General features: G+C 39.0%; 1 protein-coding gene across 1 annotated transcript in view; it reads right to left on the bottom strand.

Annotated features, from left to right (window-relative positions):
* Nucleotides 1–473: 473 nt before the first annotated feature.
* The window catches only part of mtnr1bb (melatonin receptor 1Bb), a 41,235-nt gene continuing 24,820 nt past the window's right edge, over nucleotides 474–16,888 (bottom strand). Inside the window, exons 2-4 of the mRNA XM_022209540.2 lie at nucleotides 7,597–7,715; nucleotides 7,143–7,487; nucleotides 474–6,520 (exon numbers count right to left, since the gene is read on the bottom strand). Coding sequence (XP_022065232.1) covers nucleotides 6,098–6,520; nucleotides 7,143–7,487; nucleotides 7,597–7,715 — 887 coding nt within the window. The 3' untranslated portion in view covers nucleotides 474–6,097. The remainder of the gene's footprint in view (nucleotides 6,521–7,142; nucleotides 7,488–7,596; nucleotides 7,716–16,888) is intronic.

Genomic DNA, 16,888 nt, shown 5'->3' with positions numbered 1-16,888 from the left:
TGACATGCTCTTTAATTCCACAAGCTGCTTACCCCAGTTTAAATCCTCACCTTTTCCATAACTAAGGGCAGCAATGTGCTTCTGTGATCAAACTATCTATCTGCCTCTCCTACCCATATTCAAAAAAAAAAAAAAAGAAGAAGAGAAGGAGTCAAATACACCGCAAGGGCAAAGCAGCAGAGCCTGGTGCCATCAGGGAGTTCAAAGTATGCACCACTTGCTGGCAAAAGCTCTCTAACTCAAATTCAGCTCAATTCTAAGCCTTAAGAGGGTCCCTCATCAAAAGGAAATTACACTTAAAAAGTCTGGCATTCTGGTCGGCACAGAAAGATATGTTGGTTTTAGTGAGTTCAGGCTTTTAAGAGATCTTTTAACTCCACTCTAAGGTATGAAATATGGAACACAATGTTGGACACGGTGAGCTTTTCTCAGTGTGCTGATTTCACAAAACGCATAAATGATCAAATCCGACAAAGTATGACATGTCCATTTTATTTTCCATAACATTGCGTTTCAGGAGAACTGTACACATAATGCATGTTTTTCTTTTCTTTTTTTTCCCTTTTTTTTTTTTTTTACACAGTTCATTTTGATGAGACTCCTTGTCACCAACCAAGTCTTTTGAGTTTTGAAATTTTAAATTCCATTACATTCCACAGATTTCCCTTTGGTGGGATCCTCTTGGTGTCCCAGCCTGTCCCTGTTACTGAAATCTTGTCAATGAGCATCACTCATAAATAGGATCAGACAAGCATGCACATTCACACGGCCTCTGGAACAGAAGACATTTATCATGACACAAGTAGTCAAGTGGCTAAACGCCTGAAATGCAAGTTCAGTCAACAGTTTTCAACATTTTAATTGTCTTGTTTAATCTGGTGCCTCTTTACGCCAGAAAGTAGTAAAGCATTACAAATATTTTTTTTTTCTTTTTCACAAGAGCCGTTTATGACATAAAGATACACACTCAATTTCTGTTATGAATCCCAGATCTTTCAAATGGACGTTCTGTAACAGCATCAGGTCATCATGAACAGGACGTGTGTAACATTACAAAGATATGCTTTAATTCATGCCTCAAAGGTTACAGGCAGCAGGCAAACAGAAAGGCTACCTGTGGCTAATGAGCTGCAGACAATTAAGTGGCCGTTGAGTGTAAATATTAATCAGGTGAAAAAGCACTTGTGCTTAGCAAATGTCTAATGGCCTTTTTTTTCTAATTAATGTTTTCACAGTCACTGTTTCAAACAGGCTAGATTTATTTCTTGTTTGCAAACTCGACAGGAGGTGCATACGCAACTACGTCTCCCCGCTTTTCTGTAGTTGGATTTTCCGACAGTAAGCCGTGAGTGCATTCAATTATGTTCTCAAGGCTTATCATTTTATTTTCATCTTTGTGAAGGTACCTTGTGCATAATTTGATCAGTGTTGCATCCTTTTCTGTCTTTAGCTGTCAGCTGTTGTTGCCATGCTATGGCATAATCCATTAAACACACACACACACACACACACACACACACACACACACACACACACACACACACACACACACACACACACACACACACACAAATGCATACTGTAGAGAGGTTTTCCAGATCAAATTAAAGGTTAGTCCTGCATCCTTCAGCCTATTAAAACTTAGTATATGTTTCACTCGTCTGTGTCAAGCCATGTAGCTCAGAATCAGTGTCTAAATTATTATTCTCTTATTCCTGCCTATAAGTTTTTGTAAAGCGCACAGTAACACTGATATAAAAGCTATGGAGTATTCCACACTATGATGAGCAACTGTATATAAACATGCCTCATCCTTGTGTGTTAATTTACCAAATTTTCTTAAATTCGAACTTCATCAGGTTCTGTAATTTCAGGATATCTTGTCATCTCTGGCGTGTGAAGCAACCATGTTTAAAGTAGCGATCGAGTATACGCCTTTTGAAATGCAAAGCTGCTCTTAAGCTACTTTTTTCTCCACCGACCACATGGCGGAAATAAAAAGTCAAAATTATCAGGGAATTCTTCCTTTAGCAGGATGTCAGCCATGCATGAATATTGCTTGTGGCGTTTGGGGAGGGTGTGAGAGGGACGTCAACAACATAATGCAGAAATTTGATAGGCAGACAGAGCGTGTGTCACCTCAGTGAATGCAGCACCGGAAAGGATTAGTAACACACAGAAACCTCAGCTTTCATCTTCCAATGGAAAAACAGAGTGACAACCTTCACTGCTTACTTCCTTGTGTTTGTTTATTTTTTTTTGAGGCAGAATTGTATTTACATCATTAATAAGTAAATTCAAAGTTCCTTTTAAAATTTACTCTTAATGATAAAATAAACATAGGTACACATTGTTTTTTTTATCTGGATTCAGAAATAAAATGATGTTTTGATTCATTTACAGTCCTACATAGCACGAGCACAGCATTAGCTTCAGTTGTGACACACTAACAACACTTTGCTGCAGCAACTCTGAACATAGTCCAGCATGGCAATCAAACATCAGCATACATTTTCTTTATTTAAACAGGGAGCTCACAGAATAGCCAGGCACTAAAGATCATGGTTTGTGACCGTTTTAATACTGACAGCTTTCCAATTTAACAACTAAAACATGATTTGTTTTATGATGTCGAGAACGGAACAGTTACCTTATTGGAATGCAGTGAAGCCCAATAAGAAACTGCAGCCGAGTGGTTGGTTCTAAAACTAAAGCTGTGAGGTTGTGCCTTATGTGATGGGAAACAGCATTTTAATTACACAGTTACGTAATTTTGCCATAGGGTATATAGAAAGAAAACACAAAGGAGAAAAAGATAATATTTGTTCTTCTGTTTCAGCAGTTGAGTTTCCTGCCTGAGGTCTGCATTTGAACTTAAGCGTAACGCTGTAGAGAAAACCTTCTATAGACAACTGTCCTGAATACATAAAAGAAGCAGTATGGAGGCAAACCAGGTTTGCTGAATGGGTTCATTATTAATAGAAAGTATGGCACTTGCCGTAATATTTTAAAATTTGACACTGTTGTAATAACTGTAAGGCAGTAGTTTGAATGGGGAAAAAAACACTTTAAGGGACCCAAGGTGTTTTAAAGATTTCCCCCCAGGAACATCATGACAAAGTGTATTTACACCTCACCCCCCTATACCCCTGTCTTTGGTTTAAATTGAAGTCTTAGCTCCTCTCCAAGTGCATCTAAAACACTCTCCAGATGCTTCAACGTTAGTTTTCTCTGCACTTTTTTATTTTATTTTTTAGGTTTTGTTGTTGTGCAGCTCTCTCTTCCCTCGAGCGACCCGGACACCACTTCTGCCTCCCTAATGGTAAAATGACCTTCCTGAAACCTCTGCTGTCAGGAGAGCATAGTCACTCCCGATGTTTATTTAAATTCAACAAAAACTTATTATACCCCTGTTTTCTCTGCACCACAAATGTCATTGTTTGCTTCCAAACATTCCTTCTCTGTTTGCAATGCTCTCACATCTGTCCTATTCCATGAATATTTATAATCTGACTTTGAGCTTTGCGTCTCTTACGGAACCATTCCTGATCTATGGCTTTGCACATTATACCCTGTATAGGAACACACAAATGTAGTGCAAAATAAAATAGAAATTTTAAAGACAAAAAGAAAAAAGAAAACCATTACATTTTTAATGCGCAGCTTATTTTGCCTTCCTGGATATTTGATTTGTGCAATTTAAAGTTGCGTCCATCACTATACACTGGCAACCAAATGCATTTGTAGTGATGCAATATATGTGCCAATTAAGCAAGAGGTTGTTTTAGATGCACTTTGCAACTGTAGTAGAGTTAATGGGAAGAGAGGTTACATATTATCTGGTGATAAACTGTTAATTGCGTGGTGTTATCGAGCTTCAAATATATATAAAAAACACATTTTGAGTACATCTCCAATAACAATATATCACAGTTAAAAACCACACTGACACTAATTTACAAAATATCCCACTGAAATGTCTTCAGCCTTCCTCATATGGCAGCTGATAAACTGCAAATGTTTCAGACAACTGTATATCACAACAAAATGTTCGGTAGGCACCCTGAGATGGGAATACAGATATGAGCTTTACCTTCTCAACAACTGACATTGTTTCAAATGCTCTTCAGTTAAGAGGCAATAAATGACACTCTTCTGTCAAATTCCTGACACTTCCTATAATGTACTCTTTGTTATATTTCCACAGTGAAAGCATCAAAATATGTCCCTGGTGATTAGGTTTTTCTTTTCTAATTAGAAAACAAATGAACTATATTGATTGACAAGGATAAAGTACACATGAAATGAAAAGCAAAAGTTTTGCATAAGTATTTCAGAATGAAGAGTAAGAATCACCACTGCATAAGACTACCACATACTATACAGCATATTGTATAGGAGGCGGAGGAACCTGTGCACAGTCTGTATTGCTTGCTGCTTGTTCAGTAAATGTGTTCATCCACTTCTCTTTTTCTAGGGGCTGGAGGTTTTCTAATGTAAAAGGCAGGAGAACATTTTGAACTTGTTGTGTAGCTTAGGTCTTTTATCATGTGTACTGTAGAGCAGCATCGTTTACAGTAAATCGGTAATATAGTGTGACATCTTCTTTAAATATGGATGTGCCAAGGTGAGGAACTTGCTCACTCGACTCTATCATTTTCAGATGCAACTGATGTTGGGTATTGTGGATTTTGACACCTACTGTGTTTTGAATTGCAAAGCAAAGCATTAGAGTGCATGAAGAATCATCCTTGCTGCTGCATTTGGTTATTTCGCTGGGACTGAACGGTTTATTGCTCTGCTAATATGCTGATATTAGTGTATTGACTTGTGGTGTCCCTCTGTGAAGTCTTTTTGTCAAACTGTCCTGCTCTGCTGTGGTGGGAAAACTACTAAGATCTTCTGTCAAAGCAAAAGTACAGAAGGACCAGCATCATTATTATTGGATTCTAACTTTTGATGTATGAAAATCTGTTGCTTGAATATTGCATCTGGTAGCTAGAGGTACTGTAATTTACCTTGACTGCTTGTGAATCAGTTGCATAATATTGAAATATTTAAGTGCAAAATTTTACCTAAATATTGTGAGTAAATGCTCTTCTGATGTTCTCAAAATCAAAGTCTTGGCTCGGAAAGTGGCGCTTTATTCTATGTGCTGGTATTGCAAGAAAGTTTCAGTTGCTTTTGAAGTACAGGTGATATGTCAACTGATGGTTGCAGCAGCAATAGTAGACATGTAGGCATCCTCCGCCTGCTACAACACATGCATGTTTGTTCTGGGACTTTCAAAAACAAAAACAGACATGTTCATTAGCACACATCACATGGTTTTGGTGCTAGTTTTGCTCATGACTCGGTTTGTGCCATCCGTCAGTGAATTAACATCCTGAATTTATGATGTTTATTACTAAGTTTTTGTGTTTCGTTCTTTACAGTGCAAGAGGGTCAGACCAGGCAGTATTAAGGAGATGCTACTGCAGCATTTAGGCTTAGTGTGTAAGTCTGACCACTTTGACCATGTAAAATTCCTTCAAACTGATATAATACTGTCGACATACAGACATTATCTTCTCTTCTACTAATGTAGCATTCATCTGAGGCGATTTGTACTATTTGAGGCTTTTGAAGTTACTAAAGAGAGGTGTACGTTTACCAGTGGTTACTCGGTTTTCTGAAATATTTGTAAGAGTCTGCAGCAGCAGACATTAAAGGATATCACATTTTTTAATGTAATATTTATGTACCATTCAGATTGTTAGAGTAATAACAACATGAAACTTCAATGCATGGCTCAGTTCTCCCCTCCAGACATATAATAGTATCTTCTCTAAAGGGTTTGCTCTGTTAATGCAAATCACAGTTTGAAAAACCATCCTCATCTAGCACTTCAAAAGTTTCTGAAATAATCTTCAAAACACCAAACTTTCAAAAAGTCAGCATGCTAATTAGAATGCTTCACATCTCTACTGCAAAGTACTGGAAAACGAAGCCATGTCTTTCAGTTTCCTGTGTTTCTTGTTACTCTTTAGCTGCACATCTGCCTGGATATCACATATCAAAACAGGAATTACCATGTAATAGGCTCAGGGGTCCAATTTCATTCTTTGTTGGCGCGATCTCTGACTGACTCGTTGTTGTTGAGCGGCGGAGGTGGCGACTGCTTGCTCCTCAAGCTCCTGCCATCTGTGGCGGCTCGCGAAGTCTCTGTGACGAAAAGCCGAGTCACCCAGACAGAGGTGACAATGCGTTTGTACTCATTCCTGAAATTCCTGTTGAGTAAACCATAGATGATGGCGTTCAGACAACTATTGAAGTAGGCCATGAAGTAGCTGACCACAAAAAGCCACTCTGGGATGCGGGGAGCCACACGAGACGGATCTATTGCCACCGCCAAGCCGATCAGGTTAAGTGGGGCCCAGCAGATGGCAAACAGCACAAATACCACAAACATGGTGATGAAGTTTCGCAAGTCACTTGGTCTGAGGCGAGGGCTCTCCTCAGTCTTCACTTTACGCCGCACCTGGACATGATGAACACATATACAAGTCAGGAATTAGACTGTAAATAATGTCGGAAGGCTTCGTTCGCTGTCTCCCTCACTGTTTCACACTCATTTAGACACACAACAACAACAACAAGAAGAAACCCACACAGACATCCACACATACAACCATTCCAGGGATCTGGTCCATCTATCTGCCTGTCAAACACAATATCTCAGCTGAAATCACAGGCACCAACTTTGCCAAATGTTTGCAGTTTTCAAAGCTTGTTTTAAACCTGTGTCTGGTAGTTTTAAGTTATATGTTGAAAAGGATTTCACTGACAGGATGATGTATTTTTACTAGTGTGTTCTGACTTTTAAAAACTACCCTTTTCCAGTAACAGGTCCATTATTAAAGGTCAAAATTTCAAAACATGAAATGACCATATTTCTTACTTCACAAACCCAATTTGGGTGAACCCTGGAGGGTGATGGATTCTATTACTACAACCCCAGAAGGTCTCTGTATTATTTAAAGTTGATAGTATTTTCACAGTTTTTTTTGGTTGGTGTTGAGATGCTGTTCCAAAAGCTCTCCTATTACTACTTTCTTCGAGCCTGTAATGATAGAAGCGACCATGTAGAGAATGAGACCTACCTGAATCACAAGGACCCAAATGCGGAGATAACAAAAGGTGACCACTGCAATGGGAACCAGGAAGTGAACCACCACAACTGCCACCGTGTAGGAACTGCTGACATTCTGAGCAAAAGTGCAGGAGTAGACCCTTGGGTCATATCGTAGGGAGCCAACAAAGAAATTCGGGACAATGGCCACTACTGTGAGCAGCCAAATTAAGGCAACAAAGAGTAAAGTGTTGCGGTAGCTGTACAGCCGACTGTAAGAGAATGAGTGACAGATGTAGCAGTATCTGTTCACTGCAATCCCAGTGATGTTGAAAATGGAACCAATGACACTCAGCCCCATAAGGAAACCACTGACCTGAACAGAGAAAGAGAGTGGAGGGTTTGTGTCAGGCTGTGTTGGGAGTGTGGATATTAGTGCCGCAGTGGCAGTAAACTGAAACAAGCTGTAAGTGGTGTGGTCTTACCATGCATTGTGTGTTTCCCAGCGCCCATCCATCATGGAAGAGAGCGTAGAGAACCAGGGGGTAGGGGTAGAAGGCTACCACAAGGTCAGCAAATGCCAGACTCACCACAAACACATTGCCTAAAGAGAAAGGCACAGAAACAGTGTCAGTTCTCTTAAATATATCTACAGAAACTTGTTTCTGATTGTGGGATGAGTCATGTTTTATTATGCCAAACACACCATAATTATACAGTTCTATTAACACAGGATTTACCCTCTAGTGCGACTGTGATGATTTCACCCCTTATCTTCTCATCTCAGCACAGTCTTTTTTTTTTCTGGGTGCACTCAGTCTTTAGTTTAATTGACAGCACTCAATACATAGAAAATGGTGAGACATATCAGACTCTGTCAGGGTGGGAATGATAGAAGTCGGACTTATTTCCATTGTTGCCACTGGTCAGTAAGGATAAGAACATTCAACCCTGGCTGAAACCATTTCTCATTGCTTTGTCTTATCCTGAGCTTTGTGCCAGTAGAGAAAATACCAGACTATTGCATGGGGTGCGATTTCAAGCGTGCTATGAGCCTATCTCAGCACGTCCAGCTTGGCGCGATTGTTGGCTGAAAGGGTCCAGATTACAAAAGGTTTCTAGCCTCTGCCCCGCAGCCGATTGCCTCGGCCCAGACAAAGTTTTATCAGGAACGGCAGAGTCACTGTTTTGACAGAGAAGAAGGACAAGCATGTGGACACAGCACTTGGGGCATGCAGGTCTTTTTTTAATTTTTATTTTTGCTAAGAATGGTCTGTTCACAATATCCAGTTAGCGCATCACAAAAATGACACATTGTTTTGTTCAGTCTGAAGTGCTCTCCTCTCACCCCAACTGGTTGAAGCAGATGACCGTCCACTCTGAATCTGGTTTAATGTTTTTTTTTATGTGAAAAGGGATTTTTTTCTCTCCACTGTTGCCAAGCGCTGCATGTAGCAGAGTATATAATGATGCGGAGTCAAACAGTATCTTCATGATAATTTGCTAAATAGTTTGTGAAATAGATTGCTGGCTTTCTTAAAGAGGAATTGGAGGTTTTCTTCCTCTAATATGGTATTGGTTTGATCTCACTAAGTGCATTTATACTTTATAATTAAACTAAGTTTTGCTCACATTTTTTGATATAATTAATGTTGTCCAACACACTAATAATAAAACTTTCCTTTACACAATTAATAAAAAAAAATGCTCGGGATCATTTCTAAATAGTGTCATCATATAGTCTGTCCAGCTCTCACTCTTACAATCCTCTCAGCCCTGTCTGCAGCACTTGTAACAGTAGAAAATAGGATGGAGTCAAGCAGCGCCTTTACAACAATTTGTTAACTAGTTTTTGAAATACAGCACCTGAAGTTCAGGAAAAACGACCCAGTCATTTTCCCTTTTTGATATTACTGTTTTGAATCTGCTTTTTCATCACCCCAAGTTGCTTATTTATCAGCTTTGCCAACCGACTGGGAACATTAAGTCATCCTCATACAGGTGTACACAATACCAGGTACCACCTGACACTTCTCACTCTGCTGATCCACTCACTGCACCCCTTTTAGTGAGTCACTTCTTGTTCTTGCTGTTGTTTGTCGGGGGTGTGGGAGAATATTACTGTAAAAGACCAGGGAGAAGACAAATAACCCGATCAAAAACAGCAGGTTCTGTTACTGGCTCTCCTCCAGATTCCTTGGAGGTTATGTTAGAGAAAAGAACAAGAATACAACTGAGAACCATTCTACAATATGAAGAACACCCCCTCCAGTTTCTTTAATGGATTGAACAGGTCTTTTAGTGTGCAGCTGCTTATGCTTCAATACTCAGTAGACAGATTGAGAAAGGTCTTTTGTGCCTGCTGTAGTTAAGCTTTTTAATGACATGCTGTGGTATTAAGAAACCCCTATGATTATTTTTTTTATTATTGGCTGCTACATCTACTTTATTGCTCTATATTAGCACTTTAAGGTGCTTGCCTTGTGTTTTTGACACTGTTTAATTTTTTATACAGTTTTGACTATCTTTTATTGTTGCGCTTTTTCTTTCTTTTTTTAATTTTTATATCTCTTCTTCTTATACATTGCAGCTCATTTCACCATCTTAAACTCCTCCTTATGCTACGCTTTTGTTGTTGTTGACCACACTAAGATCTAAAGTTCATGTATGGCTGTTAATTCGGGATTAGTTCTCCCACCAGAATCTTGTTGCTTAATTCTTTGAGAGCTCCCTTAAACAGAAGAGCCACTTTTGCCAAATGTAACTGTATAATAATTTGAGATAAATAATTATTTGACGCACATGTCCCTGACTGAATTAATCTCGGGTTTATCTTCAGGTGCTAAAGAAACATTGCCCAACTATACCAGCAAATGCTGTACTTGAATATGTAGGATTCTGCCAGATTTGAGGACTGTCAAAAACAGCACCTGTGACTATTGTAACAATGGTTCAAGATACAGCAGGGCAAAGCATTGATAAGGCTTACTATCTTCCATCTCCAAGGTCTCATACTTTTGGTTCCCTTGTATTTCACCTGCAGGCACCTACAGAGGTCATTTGCAGGGCAGCATTTATGCTCAGCATGTGCATTTATGCTTGTGTACAACAACTACTGTACTGATCCTTCCGAAGACCTTCTTCGGTGAGGGTAGAGAACAGAGGCCTTTCATGTGTCACATCGTCAGACATCTCTCAAAGGGATTGGGGAAGCTTGCTATGTCTTGTATGATCAAAAACCGTGTCGAAAGTGCACGATGCAGAGCGCACCGGTGATTTATTTAGTTACGCCATGCATGACGAGGTTTTACACATTTCTTCTTGCGACTATGGTGTATGCACATGTGGCTTTGGCGTGTTGCTGTCAACCAAGAACTGTCACAACGCACCATGATTCACAAAGAGGAGACAGCACTTCAGCACCTCCTGTACAATGACATTAGGAAAATAGAGATGTGCCTTGCATAGTTGAGATTAATTCCTCTTGGTAGAATTTAAGATCTATACCTTAACTGTGTCCTGTTGATGTCTATTTTAATTGTACTCTCACTGAAAATGTGAGAATGTCCTTATTATTTTGAAATAGCAGTCGAAGGAATGATTATCCTAACAAGCCTTGCGTCACCAAATTTCCACAGATGACTCATAGTCAATTCAGTGTGAATGTCAATGATGGATGCTATTGTAAACAACTCGGAGAAAAGGTTTATGCCCTTTGATGCACAATGTCGACATGCACAGGATACCTTCTTAGACACATTATCACAAGTTACTGTTCTAGTTTAGATTTTTATTACTTTTATATTCCCTCTTAGCACGCGTGTAAGATTAACAAGAATATATAATACGTAACACAAACACAGATTGACATTCAGCAGGGAATTGCATTATCAGTGGTTATTATTCAATGCAATTACAGTTGTAACTCTAGTGTGTGTGTGGGTGCGTGTATATTATGTGTGTGTTTGTGCGTGTGTGTGTGTGTTGACACTAGCAAAGGTGTGGGTTGATGGCAAATGTGCCATGCCATCTTCAATTATGGCCCGATAAGACTTCATAATCCAACACTGCTCATTCTTTCTAGCATATCTGAATATAAATTGACTGTGTGTGAGAAAAGGGAGATGATGATATGTATCTGTTTGAAACCCTAATATGGCCTCCCCAAATGTGATAAAGCAAAAATGATCTCTTTGGGCTGGATGGATTAATGTTTATTACTAACAGCTTTGTGTCTGTGGGCATGCATGTCCCACATAAACAATTAAATTAGACAGTGAATGAAGACACATATAAAGCATGCAATTACAGTTATACATGTGTACACAGAGGTATACTAAACAGGCACAGAGCAAACTGAAAGACTGCTTGTGCTATTATCTCATCTTGAAGCTCTAAAAGTATTTATGAGTTTGGAGACTAAGTGCAAAATGTACCTTCCATAGAAACAGCACATTCTTTCTAGTTCTTCTATGCAGAAGAGTTGAAACATACAGCTCTTTATTTTCTTTAGATGTTGGCAATCATTTTAAACAATCAACCTGTTATGCAAATGTTCCTTCATTTGCTGTTGGAACAAGTTAATATGAAAAAATACAAGGATAATACTGTAGACATTGTTGGTTAATTGTAAAATTTATCTTACAAAAACTGTACTTGGCAATCAAAGCCAATTTTGTGTAATTGCAGTAACAAGAATATGAAATTGAGATCTTTTCAATCAGGGTCGTTATGGCATTAAGCTGAAATTAGACTGTAAAACATTAAGTGGTGTCTAAGTGCATGACAAAAATAGGAATCAGTCATCATGCAATCAAAATCAAAGTGCAAAGGCAGGCACAGAAAATAACAGCCCACTTTTTGTTGAATTTTTTATTTATTTATTTATTTTTTGGGGGAAATGTTGGAGACAGTTTCTTTCAAATTGCCCTCTAATTCATGCAGGAGTTATTCACCTAGTTTCAAAACTTAAACACATTTTCACATAAAAAGCTTCTCCGTGCAGTCAGACATGACTTTGAATAAAGGCTTTCTGATAATTACGGGAATTTCATTTTCAATTTAAATGTTGAACTAAGTCACAACACAGCAGAGTGCACAGTTTGAACAGTGGCAGTTCGGCTGCATGTACTCAGGTTTTAAAGTATTCCGACAATTATCACACAGCTGTCAAAGCCATGTTTGCTTCTAAAAAGGTGCCCAAACTGGGAAATGTCTTACCCCTAAAGTGACCCATCGTTTCACTGCACTACCATTACATTACGTGGGAAATAACACGCATTATATAAACTCCTGCTTGGCTGTGCAGCTGTATGTGGAGCTTTTGCTCAAGCGTACTTTTGGACTAAGTTGAATTTGTTTTTTGTTTATGTCACTGTTGAAACATTGTTTAACATGGATGTGCATTTATGCTTATTCATGGATGTTAGATTAGTTTATCTAGTTTGAGAGGCAATGAACATGAAAATAGGTTTAGAAAAATGCCATCAAATTTGTTGAGTGAATATTTTGAGATGTGATGGTGTAACTGCTAAACAGGCAACAAAGAGCTAAGAAGTTGTCTCTTTAACCCTTTGATGTGCAGCATGGGTCAGGAGATACCTGTCATCCATTGGATTTGGGTCATTTTTGACTCATTTTGTGCATCAAAGGGTTAAACTAAAGATAGAGATGAAGTTAGAGATATATTGGTTAGCTGATGCTATCAGCTGATATTGGCCTGTCACAATTATATTCGTAGCTTTTTTTGGCAGAACATAATGTCGAAAAGGAAACAAAAATAACTTGGAACTGGTGTCATTCATAGCTTGTCAGACAGAACATCTCCCACCAATTGTTTATAATACTCTCAGTACTGTTGGCAGCACATGTAGCAGAGTAGGTGTGAAAGCTAAGCCGATGGTGGTGCGGAGTCAAGCAGTGTCCTCATGCTGAGGCCCTGTTTACACGAGGACGCTTGCAGGTAAAACGTCAAAATATTTCAACAAAACACCCTATCCTTTATACGAGGACGGCGTTTTGGGGGCTTAAAAACGCAAAAATTTGAAACCGGCCTCCAGAGTGGAAAAGTTGAAAACTCTCCGCCGTTACGTTTCCGTCTAAACAGCAAAACGCAAAACTGTGCCGGAAAAAAAAAAACTTTGCCAAGATCTGCCCACGTCACATGCGCGTAGACATGGCGGAGTTTTATCACAGCGCCACCAAGCTGCCTGGCATGCATATCCAATCGAATTCCACACACTATAGAGTCACCGTATATACTCAGATTTCCTTCAAAACCGCTCGTCTAAACGTGAAATAAAAAGTGAAGACAAGACGCCACTTTTGCGTTTTCTGTTAAGATGGTCCTCGTATAAACGTAGCCTGAGTTGATATCTAGCTTGTGAAATATACTGATGAAAAATTAAGTCAGAACAGAAGTACTTTATTGATCTCAGAGGGGAAATTGCCTATGTTACAGTTACTCCTATTCAAAGTCAGATATAAACAGTGCAAAATATATAGAAACATAGGTAGAAAAATACAACCTAAAAATAGAAACATAAGTAGAAAATTATGTCTGAAAAATATAAACACAAGTAAAAACACTATAATGACCTCATATCATCTAGTATGTCATAGTCTGTTTTTTGTTTTTTTAACTCCCATAAACTAGTATTTGGGCATAGGATAGCTGTAATGCTTGAAAACTAAGCATACTGCGGTACTGTATCAACAAAAAATGAATAGAGAGATAATTCCTGTGAGAGATACTGTGGCTGTTTATGGTTTTTCTGACCACGTAATGCCGCCCGGGACTGGATAAGCAGTCATTACCACATGTGCACTGCTTTGGCACGGACATAGAAATGTGGGTGTGTGTGTGTGAGAAAGAACAGTAGCCGGTCACTTCATTTTCATCAGCCTGATATGAAGCTGTGCAGCAAACAACTGTGCCACATGTGGGAGCACACAGAGATCCATGCTGACACACCTGTGAAAAATTCTGAACCATCTGTTTGCTAAGCCATGGATTATGATGATGATCACATTTCATAATTATTCATAGATGAGAGTGTAAGCTTAAACGTGGTAATCTTGTTTCAGGGTTTAGAGCAATGTAAACTACAGTTAGATTACACTATAACTTAATTTACCCAGAAACCTCCAGGGGATGAGGTGCAATTTGGACAACTAACTATCCAGAGACCTTGAATTTTGGGGGGAATTTCTAGATGAAAGCACATACACAGTCTGAAGTGTGGAGTTTAATTTGCAGTAGTAACATATTTGGTCTGCACCAGTCGAAGAGGAAATTAGCAAACATGCATAGTGCTGCAGTATTTTTTTTTGCACTGCTACATGTTTGCCCTCCTTTTTTTATACCAAATGGATGGATTGGATGTTCCTAAAACTGACATTTGGACAGCTCTTCACAAGGTTATTCACATGTACATAATTGCGTATGGAATTGTTGACTGAAACGTAATCTTCCTCTGACAAAAGGAATGCGTGAATGATTACTGTATTAAATAATATTAGAACCAAAAATGATTTTCCCGACATGTCTGTAAGCAATGCCCGAGGGGAAGAGATTGCAATGATTTTCTTCTCATTTGCTGTTTTTTTTTTTCCTGTATCTTCCCTGTGGGAGGACATGCTAGGCAGATTTGCCTTGTTTGCATTTAAATTTGTTTTTAGTGAAGGAGCAGGGGCTAAAATAAAATAAAATAGATGGTAAGGAAAAGATGACAGGAATGGGGACTGAGTCCAGAAGTGAGTGATGTGGAAGGGAAAGGGGTCAGGCATGATAAAAGCAGCATTTTCATGTGGAAAAGTCAAAAGAGGAAAGCAAGTCTCATTTAATGCGGGTAAATAATGCAATTCCCACAAGACATGATCTGGACCGTTAATGGCCCTGTTATTTTATAATGAAGCTGTCACCTCTGGTCATTTCTTCAATCTGTTAAAGGGAAGAACATGACACAAAGAGAGAAAAAAGGCAATGTCTCACTCAATCTGCAGAGATGAATGAACAAAGCTGTCAACAGGAAAGTAAAATTAGAGAGGTGGTGGAACATAAAAGCAGATTAAAGGTCACCGGAGATTCATATTGTTAGCAGTGGAAGAGGAGAATAAGGCAGAAAAGGATGATGAGGCAGAACACAAGATAAAGGAGAATTATTCTTTTCTCTTAGTGTTGTAAGCAAGGCAATAAAAAGTCGTCATCAACGCTATACATCATCCCTTCTACAGTGCATGTCTATCCAGGCTGGCAGTTCTCTGTGCCAGCAGCTTCCTCACTTCATTGCTCTTTTCTACTGCCTGGTCATACATACCAGTCTCAGTGTGACCACTGTCTACCACTTCCACCACTGTTTGTTTCTTTATTTCGTCAATTCACTTAGCTGCTCTTCGAATTACTCAACAAATGAGTTCTGAACGCTACGAACCATTGATCATCTTTCCTTACTCCGCAATAATTCTGCCACATGTTTAGAAGTTGAATGGAGTATCTGGCAACCACTATGTTCAGAAAATGCACTTTATCGCTCTCTTCACATATCAAACGGAGTTCACAGAAGAGAAGAAACACCAGCAAAGTTCGAGTCTGTCCGGAGAGTTTAGAATATGTATGCCGTGGCAGTTATCACCTCAGGCAAAAGTTGTACAGTTAGTTAAACTATACAGTCTCATAAGCTACAGTTTATGCAGCAGTAAGGACAAATACAGCCTACAGTTCATCTCAGTGTGTACTTTATCCATAGCTCACTAAGTTTTCTGTTCCAACATATTTGGCTTGGCTCACACACATTTACTTGACCCTACGGTAAATTCCGTCTAAAGTCAGCCTGGTTGAGTTAATTGGTACAAACATCCCCGAGGTTATATTTTAATTAGAAATGTGCAGCAATTTATCCATTGAGATGTGACAAGTCTTCTTGATTTGAATATCTTAATTTACCTGGAAATTAGTACTGGACTCTAACCAGCTCAAAACGTCAAACACTGACATGGACATTTGTATGGGCATCAGACCAATTAAAAAAAGGTTAATGCTGCAGATGCTCTTTAAGATGGAAAACAGAAAACCAATAGTGTAAAAATGTGTACTGCATTTTAAATAGTGAAAAACATTAATATTTTCAATTAGATGTTTAGGGATTTCAAGCTCTCCTTATTGTTCTTTCTGTTCTTTACTTTCAAAACAATCTTTCCACGGTGTCTTCCTCACAAAGTTATCTCATAGTCAGGGTCATCCTATATTTTCTGATCTTCCATAGCTTTAGTTTTGGTAAAAATACTTGGAATAAGTGAACAAAATTGACACAGTCAGTAGGGAACAGAATGCAGTGTCGTAAACAGTGTCAAAGTCAGACATTTGCTACCTGCAGTCACCCGACCTCCTGCTGGATAGATTTTGCAGTAACATTAAAAATAAAGAACTCTACCTCCTGACCAATGCTTGGGTCAGCTTTGGTCAGGCTGTGTTGTTTCAGGTACTGGTAGCACAATGGTCCAGGAAGTCCATTTTAATTAACCGATGCATGAGTTTGAAGTCTACACCAGAGGACTGCACAGAAGCTCATAATACTCTGGATATTATAACTCTGGGAAGTTTGCATTGTGATAACTGTGTTTTTGTTGCAGTTGCCACCAGATAAACTATGGAAATGTATTAAATGCGCACTGGTGCAGCAGAGCACAGCTGCATAATGTGGCTCTGTGGTCCAACAAAAATTGAGCCTAGTTCAGTTTTTGTGCCAGTTGAGTGTGTTTTCTGGATGAACCCCTCCA

This window comes from Acanthochromis polyacanthus, chromosome 17 (genome assembly GCF_021347895.1).
Source record: "Acanthochromis polyacanthus isolate Apoly-LR-REF ecotype Palm Island chromosome 17, KAUST_Apoly_ChrSc, whole genome shotgun sequence".
Classification (NCBI taxonomy): Eukaryota; Metazoa; Chordata; class Actinopteri; family Pomacentridae; genus Acanthochromis; species Acanthochromis polyacanthus.
This window is presented reverse-complemented; position numbering and strand designations above follow the sequence as displayed.